Genomic DNA, 13,611 nt, shown 5'->3' with positions numbered 1-13,611 from the left:
AATAATGATATCAACGATTATATAGAGGTGGGCGAGTCAATGAATTTTGAGCGTCCGTTATTCATCAACAATCGGGACACACTTCCGTCATTGTCAATCCATCAATATTTCAACCAAACTGTAATTGTCAATCGCTATTCCTCAGCGAAATAGCCGTCAGTCATTGTTTCCTTCATTCGTCAGCAAAATTATGTTAGGACTGATCCAGTTATTGATGATTACATTGACATATAAAACCCACTTCCGGCAGTGCTTAGTCCGTCAAAGTTTCTCGTTAAAAGATAATCGGAAACACAATGGCCGTTTGTCATTGACGGAATGACACACCTTCCTTTAATATTGACAGAATGTTCACCTCTGGGATTATATCATACGGTAGATGTTTTTATAACGTAATGCCGTATTGCTCTAAATTGAATTGAAATTTCCTCTTCAGAACATTTTCAACTTATTTGCAAAGATGAAACGACATATAACATCTCCGTATTTAAACAAAACTGTTCAGGCATGAAAAGGCAAACAGATCTACTTCACTGCATGACTGACTGAGGGAAAAAAAAGAAACTAAATTTAGCAGTGATCAGTCATTGTCACTTACTTCAAGGCAATTAAAAATAAACCAATTTGTCCGACTTGTGCGGAGAAGATAAGAAAATGCTCGTAAGGACGTCTGCACAGTCTCTCCATCGACAAGCAAAGCATTAGCATGTGCTCCCAAGGGCCAGATCTAGACGTCACCCCCCCCCCCCCCCCAAAGCCCCCACCCCTCACCCTCCCTGCATGTCTGACACATGCCAGGGCCACTGCAGCACCAGTGCGAGGGGGGTCGGTCAGCAGGGGGTCCCGTAGTGCCTGTCAGCGGCGGCCACGCTGACCCCGCACTCGGGCGCTGGCCACTAGTGTTTAATCCGTGTCGGGTGCGTTAACACTGAGCGACCTCCTGGGTGACATATCTGCCATGTGAGCCTTTTCCCCCTACCCAAAGGGTGGGGGTGGGGGAATGGCATGGACTCGCTGTCAGCTCCACTCACACATACATTAACACACCAGGGCATAGGGTCCCCCCCCCTCCTCTTCCCGTACTGGGGCGAGGGGTGGGTCAGCGCCTCAAGCGCCTGGGCTTGAGATGTCCACTGTGGCCAGTAAGGTGGCGAGTAAGTCATTAAAATACGACACACACGGTGGGGTTAAACACAGAGCATTCCTCCGTGAGGGGTAACTTGTATTAAATATTTGAGGGGGGGGGGGGGGGGGGGGATAGCGAGACAACCACAGGCTTCCGTTTCTGTATAATTTGAAAATTAATCGTTCACTATATATATTTTTATTATATTTAGCTTTGTGGAGTTTTTATTTACTTTTTCCCCATTGGAGGGCATTACAATATGCAAATATAATGTAAAAACCCACAATATAAAATATTATATATATATATATATATATATATATAATATCCGTGAGAACATCGCATTTTTTAGCTTTTTTGTGATAAAGCATCTTACCATGCTTATTAATTTCATAATAACTACTGATAATACTTTAAAAAAAAAGAAAAAGAAAGACTATTACTCAATATACAGTACATTAATACAATAATGCCTTCGGAAAAGAAAGAAAAAAGCCTTAGCCCAAACACGACTATGCCTGTAGTTCTTATTCCCACCCAATGAGATCATGAGAGATCATCAGGTGTGCCGCTAGAAATAATCAATGTTCACTTTAATAGTCTGAAAATTATTTATTTACTACAAATGTATTTGTGTTCATCAATCTATGTCAGTGATGTATAGTGACAGGCAGAACAATTTAATTCCCATCCACTAGATGGCGAAGGCACAATTACAATTACTGTTGTCATTCATACGACAAAAGACACAGAACCAGATGTCGATAAATTATGATAAGATCATCACTTCAATATAAGCACATTTGGTGACATTTGTTGTTCTGTTGTGTGCTGTTAGATTTTCCTAATGAACAAAATGTGCCTTGGATCAATAAAGGTTGGGAAACACCGCTGTAAATAACCACCTGGCACCACTATGTGAGCAAATATGTTATCTTGAGGCGGATTTAATGTGATGAATTAGACTTTAAGAAGTCACGACGAGTGAAATGTGAGTCGTCATCATTTTCACAGAAAAGTTGCTCTAATAAAGAGGCTGTGTTTCAAGGTTGCACATGGCATTCATTCGACCCCGAGAGCTGTCGCCCGATACCGTGGTCGCAATACCGCCTTAAATCAGGAACTGCTGCCGGCGTATTGTTTAATAATTAATAAATTACCGACTCCAAACGGCGTGAATGCACACACACTTCACCGTCACGGCCGTCGTCGGTTTTGTTCCCGCTAGACGCGTTCCCACCGCACAAGCTGTGAGAACTCCCACAGCTCGGGGGGAGCGAGAGAGCGTAACCCCCACGGGAGTGAAGAGCGGCACTCCTTTTGAGGCCTCCAACTTTTTTTTTTTTGTCACCCCCGAAAAGGAGAGAGAAAACAGATGCAAAGCAGAAACAAGGAGACGATTAACAGCCGTGCCGCTGGACTCCCAAAGCCTCCACTTTTCAGGGACGGGTGTTGACAAGAACAATTACCACTGAGTCTGATTGCGTCTTTGATCTGGGGTGTTCTGGTTAATGGCCGCCACTGCCAAGGGTTCTACACAGGTGGTCACCCGAGATCCCCGGCAGGCCCGAGATGAACCCTGCCCTCGCCTTGACGTCGATTATATCGGCAGTTACCAAAGATGGCAAAAGTACTCGCACTTTGTATTTCAGTCTCTTGTACAAAAAAGGAGTCTGGTAAAAGTAGATGTTCTGATTCAACTCTTTTACTTAAATGAAAGTAAAAAGTACAGCCTCTGAAATACAAATGTATCCTCTACAATGCCCGTTTTGTGGTGGTGATAACCTGAAGAGTAACATGTCAGTTGTTTTTAAAAACAAAAGCTCTCAAAGTGTTGCTAATGTTGCAAACAACACAAAAATGCACATTTAGCTAATGATAGTTCAATTGGGGGGAAAAAGATCACCTGGTTTGTATGCATGTTTTCCGATTTGATTTTTCAGAGGTGCTTATGACGCCGCAAATCATTCAACATCAAACTTTGCTCTTAGACAAGGATATAAAAAGAGGAATATCTTGCTTCTTCAAATCTGAGTCAGACTCTCAATCAATGTCTTCTTTACCGCTCTCTACTTGTCTCGTCATCAACTGAGATTGAAAAAAATAACAAGCCATTTTGACAAAGCAAGGGGAACAACATGCATTTTTCAAACATAGGGAGTAAAAACAAAAAGTTCCCAGAAAAATAAATACTCCATTACAATAACCTGAAAAATCTATTTAAAGTACAGTAACTAAGTAGTTGCACTGCCAAACGTATTTACGACGGCGCCGCATCAAACATTCATCAAATGCCATCTTTACAGTGTGTGATGAGAGCCAATCAGCATTTCACAGGCCGTCAAAAAAGCGGCTGGCAGGGTCAAAAAGAAAAGCCACTCCAGCTATATACAGGTTTCCCAAGCACGTTGAAATATTAATTCTCCTTAAATACTTTAAGCACTTCTAATGACAGTGAGGCTCCGAATCAGCTTTCAAGTGCAAATCATCCCTTTTCTCTTTAACTCTCAATCAAAAGTTGAACTTCTGAAGACGATTAATTTGCCTGGCTAATACGTGCTAATTTAAGATTTCTCTTCCAACTTGTATTTTGCACGGCTCACAAAACGTAGGATCTCACAACTAACTTGTTCCCCAAGAAGGGCTCCTATGGGGGGGGGGGGGGGGGGTAGTGTCAGATGGCCCTCGTTCACCATCTCCTGCAGTGCTATAGCGCCATCTTAAGGCTGCATTCAGACATGCAACAAAGAACTCTGCATGACCCCTTTTGGAGGATGTATAGCACATTCTTCTGGCTCTGCATCTTAGCAGGAAAAATAACATCTAAAGGAGGTTATTTTATGAAGATTTTTTAGCTGTCACAGTTCCTCGCTGTTGTCAAACTCTTGAAAAGCTCCAATCCAAGGCTCATTACCGTAGCACAAACACGCTGAGAGGTGGGAGAGGAAAAATTTGAATTTTCTTGTTTATATTTGTGTCCACTTGTGAAAATGTTGATGACCTTCCAGAACTTCGTATCTGTTTTAAAGAGTGTAACAACATAATGTTTTTACCTAATTAGTAAGATACGTTTTACACAACATATTCAGTGCACTGGTGGCAAACTCAACTAAACTTTTTTTTTTTTTACAACTACCAACATTTATTGCCATCACAAAGCTTTTAAAATATGACCCAGGGAAGTTAACTCCACACAGAGATATTCCATGTGGGCGGCAGACGAGCTAAGGACGACTCCACCATGCGGATGGTCACTTTTTTTTCTTTTTTTTTTTACTTACAACAAAATACACACACAAAAATAGGAACAAGTTATCACTATTTCATTTTAGTGTAGGATTGTCCAAACTGTCTCATATTCGGATTCTAAGACAAATAAAGGCTGATTAAATGTGTGTCCCAGGAGTTTGTGAATATTCCAGTATGTCTCCAGTATACAACAGAGTTGCGTTCCTACCGTAGCAACAAATCACTAATTTACACCAATGCAGTAGTAAAATTACAGTATGATCACATACTTTTTACGCCTTTGTGCTAATTATTTCACTCCTTATCGCTCAAAACAGCGCATGCCAGTACCATTGTAAACCAAGGACTCTCTATATTTTGATTTTTGTTGTGGTACAAATCTGGAACATATTAGGTAAGGTACAGAACGTGCAACTGGTTGGAGCTTGAGCTACAAGTCTCCTCCGTAAACAAATACAGTGCAGCTCAGCTTTTGGCAAGACAGGGAGTCCTCCTCTTCTTTTCCAACAGTGAATTTATACGCAAGTCGGAACGCGGCTATCCGGCGCTGACACTGTTGTAAGTCATAGCTAGTTACTAGTTATTAGCTTTCTGTTGAAACGCCATCAGAAAAACGTCAGCTGCACAGCTGCCATGTCTGTAAAAACGACCTACCGTGACAGAGGGTGGTAGCAGTCGTGTAAAGGTAACTACAGTGCCAACTAGTCACAAGTATGTTATCTTTTTTTTTTCTGATTACAGATTCTTGGTTTACGTTGATGACGTAAACCAAATTTGTATGCAAGTTGTAACATACCATAAGTAACAAACACAGCACTCCTATTTACATTACATAATCGTATGACAAACATGTGGAGGACATACTGTAAATAAGAAACAGCTTAAAAAAGTATGGCGGTAACTGAGCGAGCCATTCAACACTCCTTGCTAATACAATGTTAGCAGCCAAAATGTTCCTTTTCGCATCCTTTTTATGCGGCAGGAATGATCCGTCATGTGATAATTTGAATACCTTATACACGCCAATGAGGTGTTTCATAATGCATACATGCATCTACATAAACAGGATAAAAATGGAGGCTGCATGCCGCGCCGAGGTCAGAAAATTGGCCTGCGGGACTGAGTGATATAATAGCTAAGTATTTCTGGTAAAGCACTCGGTGAGGAGCATCCCCGCGGTCCCAGCAGAGGCCGCGGCGGCTGTAATGCATTACAGGATGTATGCGGTGTAAAAAGGCTCACGCCGGTCCACCCGGCTTGATAAATAATGTATTGTAATGTATATTGAAGCGGCGGCGCAAACTGCGGCGTTTCCTACCGGCGTACCCGGAGAAGCAGACACTAGTGGTATAATTATGCACATCGCAGAGGCAAGCAGAGGCCATCTGTCAATGTCGGAATCAGTTACCTTATTACCACTGCCTAAAGATATAAAGATAGGAGTGGGAGCCGCTTTCATTAGAGCGCACGGGCGGCGGCGTACTACACCGTAGACGGCTCCAAACGCTAACCTAATTGCCGATGATGACTGGGAGGAGGGGTCGCTGGCCTCGAAGTGGGCAGGGGCATGGCACACAGAGGCCCACTCGTTAGCCTTTTGAGCTAAGACGGTCGTTTTCTGTTTGATGATTGTGAATGATCGGTAAAGAAAAAAAGTTTTGTATAATGCTTGGTTGTGCAGAGTAGGGCTGTGCCCAAATCAGTGGTGATTCGAATAGAGATATGAATTCACTGTTGAAATGAATCAGAATCAGAATTTTTGTATTTAAGTGGGAATTATTGTCGTGTGTATTAGTGTCACAGGAGTGTTAGAATAGCATGTGATGTAATGTTCCAGGTTAGCTTAGTGCTAGCTAGCTAGCTACTATGACAAAACGCGGATGGATTTAAACCAAAAAGCAAAAAATCGAGGTGGGGTGAGGGGCGGAGCGGGTGTCAGTGTACGGCGAGGGAAGTTGGATTTTAAAGCTGCAATATGGAACTTTTTTTCCCCCAAAACATCTTTACAGTAGTCTTTATTTGACCATTTATGACTGAAATGTTTTTCTAATTATTAGATTAACACCTTAGCTCTTCACAATGGGCACTCCTGAAAGCCTCTGGTACAGACTGGATTTGAATTTCCTGCGCTCTGTCTGCGGATGTGACGTCGTGTGCGCGTTGTGAATGTGACGAAGGGTATGTGCAGTTTCATTTTTTGTCAGTAGGTGGCAGTAGCGATTCAAAATGGAATATTCTACGTTCAGTAGCTAAGCTTTCAGCTTTAAAGCTGAAAAAGAAAACCATTCCATAGTTTTACGCGGTTGCATCAATGAGTCGGATATGCTTTGATATATTTTCTAAAAGGTAAAGTTTTGAAGAAGCGCTTTGAGAAACATTAGGTATAGATAAAGCAAAAAGTGCATTCCAGTTACATTATGATCAAATTGGATTTTTTTATTTTTTGGACGACGACGAGTTTTTCGACAAAAGTACAATTAGTAATGATCCAACAATTCAACAATTAGTAATGATCCAGCTGAGAATTTTTTTTAAAGGTTTTAAAGTCATTATAGTTTCTTTCAGAGTTTCAGTGCACGACCTGAGTTCCATCGTTTTCGGTTTTCGGTTACGGCCAATAATTGTCATTTCTGTGCATTCCTAATCACTATGTATGCGGTGTGCTGTTTTGTTCTTCTGGAGAAAATTAGTGAGCATAAAAATGCCATTTTTGTTCTGATTGCGTGGAGGTCCCTCACATTTTAAAATCAGTTAAAGATGTTACAAATGTTACCCAACCTTAAGAAAAACAAAACAAAACAACTCCTGATTAAAATTGTGTGTCCTAAAACTCATGTACATTCCATACCTTTGTGCTTGGGTCTTTTCTCTGACCCGTCACCTGTCAGCCTTCACTTCCTCAATCTTGCCTCCCACTCTGCTTCTTATACAACCACCTGCATTGTTTTCCACCTTCCTATATATCTGTGCGTCCCCCTGCCTGTCTGTGTGTCTTGCCATTTCAGGCGAGGCTGAGATACGTAGGCCTAAAGCCTCAAGGCGAATCACTCCTCGGGATCAACGTGAAGGGCTTCACAGGATATGGCAGGCGCGAGTTGCGTGCCATCCTGAGACGGCGCCGACGGAAAGAAAGGTGGCGAAAGGCTAGCTTTTCACTACACGCCCCGTCTGTGACCGCCTCCTCACCCTGACGAGTGTGCGCTCTTAATCATGACATTACAGCGTGCCGCTCTTGAGGGGGATTCACGGGGGCGATTTGAGATTATTTTACTTTAGGACCTCAGATCACGTCGCCTCATTAAAAACAGCTAAACAGAGACATTTAAAACGCTGGTTCACATCTCGGAGGCAGGCCGTCACTCCTCCACGTGATCCTCCACCGTGATCCCTCCTCACGCCGTCCCTCGGGTTGGGAGGCTTTGCTCTCAAGTCAGACGCACACACGCACCAAATTTCGACTCGAAAGTCATCAGAACTGAGGGAGAGCCATGCGGGGTTTGATTGAAGGATAAAGCGCATACACGTGGGACCAAAACAGAAGGCAGACATTGTTGTTCATGAGGAAGGGAAAAGGACAAGCGGGGAGGGAACCAGCGATTCTCCCCAACAAGACAAAAATGTCTCACCTGGAGGCTCAAAGGCGATTCATGAACGTGAGGCAATGGCTTACCAGAAAGGCGATGAGACTCCGTTGCGTGTTCTCCCATTGAAAACAGCTCTTAATGTACTGTAACATGTACAGAACCGCTGTGCTGGTTTTCCGAACCCGGTAGATATTATTGGCAAGAACCTTAATGGGGAAGAATTGCAGCAAAACACCGGTTAGTATTATTGGGTATAAGAGACATGATGTTTATGATTGAAAATCATGTGGTAGACTAACTTATAATTTAAAACAATAGATAGTTAATTCCATAGTAGAGGTAAAAAAAAATGTTTTGCATAATTTATCATTTATTTGATTAAAGTTAATTAATCACTTAGTTCATCAAAAATATAAAATGAATAGGCCTCTGTGAATATATTAAATCAAAATGTATTTCACCAACATTATTCATTATATAATTTACAATGACGCAAACAGATTGTTTAATGAGAAACAAAAATATACCCAAAAAATAAATGAATAATAAAATAAAAATGTTTAGGAAAATGCTCACTGGTAGGAATTCAATATTTTCTTTGCCCACCCCTGCTTGATCATAAAAGACTACGGCTGTCATACCTTTTTCGAGAATTTTACGTTTTCCTCTGTAAATTTTTCTTCCTTTGGTTGGAAACTTCTAATACCAGCTCGAACCTAACAAAATACAAAATAAACTGTTCATTTCAAATTTCAAGTTATCTGATGCATCCTTCAAAATGCTTTTCTGCTTACTTTATTGTATATAACCTCCAACACAAGCGTGATGGTTCCTTTGGCTGGGCCACTCAAGTCCTCTTTCTTCAAGTAGAGACAAATCTGCTGCTCATTTTGAATCTTTGAACACAGTCAGAAATATTGTGAAAAATTGACTTTTTAATTGCTTGTATACAAACACAGCGTGTCAAGGTGTTGTCATTTGTGTTTGCGGTGTGTCTCCTGCATGTGCCGTGTCCACAGAGCTGAACACTAATCGATAATTTGCTTAGTTGGTGATGAAGTGCTTCCACCACGAGTGAAAATACAATCTATGCTTTTAGAGTCTTGATGGGAGTCGCATTACACTCGGGGCTCAACACCTCCCTAAAGTCATTGTTGCATCGGCACACCGCACAGTAGACAAGTAGTACAGGGAGTAGACTTTTTTTTTGGGGGGGGGGGGGGGTATGGTAAACATATGGTGAAAAAGTGAACAATATCAGTTCTTTACACAAGACAAAATTGCAGTACATAAATGTAGTGACTTACAGTCAGTAATGGAATGGCCACTTTGCCCAAAAAGCCTGGTGCTTTATCTCCGTTTTCATCCAGGATGATCAGCTCCAGCACATCAAAAATGTCCTTAACAGGGCTGCAACACAACAGAAGCAGACTAATATAATACAATATAAATCATGAGGGGAAAAATATATATGTAAATATGCCATTGACCTTCTTACAATGTGATTGCTTTGTTCCACTCCGGATTGACGTTCTTGTAGACGGTGTGGGTTTGAAGTTTGCTATTTCCCAGTGCAATCACACAATAGGGGTTGCTTTTCCCTGCAAATGGCAATGCTGCGTTAATAATAATAAAGACATCAAATCATCGTGAAAAAGCGGCGTGGTGAATGGTTACCATTGATGTCTGTAGCAGGAAGCTCATTTGCTTTTAAAATCTTGACTTGGAGGAAACCAATTTCTCCCATGCATTTATATGACTTTGTAAGGCTCTGCAGGAAAAAAACAGGGGGGGGGGTAAAAGAAACTAAATTAGGGTTGGACTACATCCACTTGATTAAAGTGAGCAAATGAAATAACAAATCGTTAACCTCAGATTTTGGTGTAAATGCATGCTGCTAGTTTACTTTCAAACTCGGCTTGTGAAAAAAACAAAAAACAATGTCATGTTGACACAGAGAAGATCCGGCACCTTCAGAGTGGTCAATGGAGATTTAAATTCAACATCTTCAAACAACATGTGATACAAGAGGGAATAAAACTCTGCACTTCCTGTACGCAAAGTGCCAATGAAAAGGAAGCTATGGTGTATTTACAATGGAGAAGATTTGGCTTGGTTATTTATTGATTATTTATTGGTTATTGATTTATTAATATCATTATTAATGTTTTATGTTCTGTGTATAGTGCTTTGTTACATCTGGAGTTGAGTTGAGAGTAAATAGTGTGTTTATTTCTTAATCACAGATTTGCCAGAGCATCGTTATATCATGTATCTGTTTAACTTATTTGCTCGCAAAAACGTATGAATACGTTCTATTTGAAATATTACCATGCTCCCAAAGATGTATTTTTTTTTAATGTTTTCTTTATGCTAGAGCCTACAGAAGGTTTTGATGCGGCCTCTAAACCTAAGAGAAAGGTTGAAGCAATGGTAGCTGTTAATATTACTATTTTATTAATAATATTACATTTGTGGAATATGAGTTATGAAGCAAAATCCAGCCATTTTTATTCATCTCAGGGGGCGGCCATTTTGCCACTTGCTGTCGACTGATGATGACATCACAGTTACTCAGGGCTCAGGCGACGACAAATCACAGCTCACCTGTTTTCTGAAGCTGATCTGTGATTGGTTGTTACCTGAGAACTGAGCAACTGTGATGTCATTTTCACTTGACAGCAAGTGGCAAAATGGCCGCCTTCTAATATTGATGGACTTTGCTGCTTAACTCATATTCCACTAATGTAATATGAACCAAAATACCGTATTTATAATAGTGGGGTTTCATAGAACATATTATTGTCGCAAATTTTTTTTTACTTCCTCTTTAACACTATTATAGTTATAAAAGCTGTGGATATTTCACTAAAATAAATCCACAGTTTGTCTGCACATCCCAAAATGTCTTGTTTTATTTTTGGAAATACTCACAAATGTTTCCACCACAGCGTCTCTCTCGTCAGGCTTCTCCAAAGGAGCGGTCTCGATGTCGGAGACCGAAACCCCCCAGCAGCGTAGAAGAGTGACCAAAAACACTAGCCTGCCCTTTCCTGGATCCAGCATTTGAGTGTAAAGCTGCCTCTCATTAAACACAAGGTTGGATAGGTCAACCTCAAACCTGCAACACACCAAAAAAAGGGGGGAGTTGGTTGCACTGGAAAAGTAAGCTACATTGACATTACCCAGCAGGAAGTACTCACATTCCCCACGATTCCTCACCCTTCCTGCCTCTCTTTAAATACACCTCCACCTGCAGAGTTTCCTGGTTATCTGCAAACTGATTGAAGTTAAACCGCTCTCTCCACTGGGGATTGGCTTGAATGCAGAGGTTCTGAGGGGCAATAAAGACAGACTCATCTCATACACGCACACATTTGCATTAAACGCGTTATCAAACTCGACAGTGCCGGCATGACAGGTGGATTAAGCCATCATTGCAGGACAACCAGCCGAGAAAACGAGGCGCTCGTACACTCAAGTAGCCACGCAGGGATTGCAAACACTGACAGCTCCCAATTAGAATGGGCTTTGTTCGACAAACAAACAAACAAGTGGAGAGGGACGGCTGAGAGGTTTACAAAGAAATGACACGACAGCAGCGAGGCGGGTTGGGGAGGGTGCTAGGGAAAAAAACACGTGCAGGTAGACGAACAGAAGCGTGCTGCGTATGCAAATGAAAGAGGCAACGGAGCCCGGCAGCGCCGAGTGAATGGCAGCCCGGCCCACTCTAATGAGCTGCCTGTGCCACGGCCCAGTGAGCCAAGGTGGAGGTGAGTCACACGCGGGTACCCGTTGCGGCGGAGAAGCCCCAACCGCAAAAGAAAAGACTTGAAGTCAAAACAGAATGTGTCACGAAGAGACAGGAGAGCGTGAGAAACCGGCCCAGGGAGGCTTTTTAAAAATCGAACCTTGCTCTTGTACTTCTGATCGCCGAGACGAAAGCGGACATAGATGTCGCCTTGGCCGTACTGGGGTAGATCCTGGCCCTCCACCAGGGTGATGGCGAGAGCCCCCGTCCACAAGCGGCTCTTAGGTTGACTCCTCTGCATCTCAGCCGGGCTCTGGTACTGCGTAGCCTTCTGTGCAATGCAGATGTTACCAGAGGTGAGAAGATTTTTTTTTTCTCACGACTATTTTTTAGTCCCTACAAAAGCAAATATCTGTACTTTCTACCCCTTACTATGTTTTAATATTGTGTTTTTCAACGTCTGCAAATAAATGACACAAAGGCAAAAAAATACATAAATAGGGAGAAGTAAAGACAACCATGGTTGAGATCATGACTGATTAAGACTTATAAGGTGGAAAATATAGGTGCAGCGGCAAAATTGAAGGATGCATTAATAACAACAACAACAAACTCGGATATAAGATATTCCCCATTTATGGCCTCAATTAAAAGAGTTGTTTGTTGGTGCCACTGCCAACCTAAAAAAACGGCAGCTTCTGGAATTCATTATAATTCTCCATCTCATTTGAAAAACAGATACAGCTAATGCTAATTTAGCATTTTTGTTAAGTTTTGTTGGTGTAGGACATGTTGTCAGTTTAGTCTTGATCAGCATGCTAAAATTTATATGAGTATCGTTTTTTTTTTTCTTTAAATACAAACTATACACAAGTTAATAAAAGAGGGAAACTATTATATGAGTGTGGTGAAGTTTTTGCGTGTGTGCCAAGTTATTAAAGCGTAATGTCCAATACTACTTCAGTGATCAGTACCAAGCACCAAAACCCCCCTAGTACTTCTGATACATACAATTTCCCAAGAAAAACAATGACAGATAATTATAATGAAAGACCTGAAAATTTTGTGAAATTAAACATTTTTTTCTATTGTTCACAAGTACCTACTTTGAAATAAGGTCGTTTATCAGCCCGATACACACCTGGTATCGGTACTTGCCCATCCCTAAAAACGGATATTGTATACAACTGGCAGTAAAAATGTATTGTTACTTTTTACTTTTGTAACATTCACAGTCGCTACATTTTAACTTTTGGAGTTGAATCAGTACTTCTACTTCAAAAAAATAAAATAAATAACACAAATATATGCACTTCTACTTACGGTATGTAGAGGGCGTACTTTTGCTACCTCTGGTTATAACCTTGGTTTCAGTTGTGTCTCAACTAGTTTTGCACAATAAGACAACAGCAGAGTTCAGTTGTTACAATGGCTAAATCAACTAATTAGTAAACAAAAACACACATGCAATAAATAAAAAAAACTGCCACTTTTCACAAAATTGACCTGGCTAATAAGAAAGTACTATTTGTTGTCAAAGATATATGTTGAAATGTTCCAAGATCTTAGCATGATAGGGAGGAGCCAAGTTTAGCATGGGATGCTATGCTAGTAAAAATTACCCAGAATCATTCGGAGCATTTTTTCAAGATCAAATAATCCGTAAACCATTTATATTTTAACTGTAACGTTGCAAGGTGAGTTTTAAACTGATTTGGGATCATAGTTTGTGGTATATTTAAGGTTTCAAATTAAATTAAGTAACCTGCTAATGTGTGACTGTATAATGGAGTGTATGGGCAGTGACTTATTTTACACAATTCTACGGTAGTTAAAACATTGCCAACGCAATGGTTACAAATCGGCGGTCGGGGAGCGTCCCGGAAGGAAATTATATTCTA

General features: G+C 41.1%; 1 protein-coding gene across 4 annotated transcripts in view; it reads right to left on the bottom strand.

Annotated features, from left to right (window-relative positions):
• The window catches only part of LOC147175439 (multiple C2 and transmembrane domain-containing protein 2-like), a 50,245-nt gene that overhangs the window by 23,448 nt on the left and 13,186 nt on the right, over positions 1 to 13,611 (bottom strand). For 2 of the 4 annotated variants that reach the window (XM_086074465.1, XM_086074462.1), the window contains 9 exons: positions 11,871 to 12,041; positions 11,163 to 11,293; positions 10,894 to 11,080; positions 9,637 to 9,730; positions 9,458 to 9,560; positions 9,267 to 9,390; positions 8,754 to 8,855; positions 8,601 to 8,675; positions 8,046 to 8,165 (listed from right to left, as the gene is read on the bottom strand). In XM_086074465.1, coding sequence (XP_085930591.1) covers positions 8,046 to 8,165; positions 8,601 to 8,675; positions 8,754 to 8,855; positions 9,267 to 9,390; positions 9,458 to 9,560; positions 9,637 to 9,730; positions 10,894 to 11,080; positions 11,163 to 11,293; positions 11,871 to 12,041 — 1,107 coding nt within the window. The remainder of the gene's footprint in view (positions 1 to 8,045; positions 8,166 to 8,600; positions 8,676 to 8,753; positions 8,856 to 9,266; positions 9,391 to 9,457; positions 9,561 to 9,636; positions 9,731 to 10,893; positions 11,081 to 11,162; positions 11,294 to 11,870; positions 12,042 to 13,611) is intronic. The other 2 variants (XM_086074463.1, XM_086074464.1) reach the window with 2 other exon arrangements.

Source organism: Leptonotus elevatus, chromosome 4 (assembly GCF_054856555.1).
Source record: "Leptonotus elevatus isolate MCC_2025b chromosome 4, RoL_Lele_1.0, whole genome shotgun sequence".
NCBI lineage: Eukaryota > Metazoa > Chordata > Actinopteri > Syngnathiformes > Syngnathidae > Leptonotus > Leptonotus elevatus.
The sequence above is the reverse complement of the archived record's forward strand: the minus strand, read 5'-3'. Positions and strand labels throughout refer to the sequence as shown.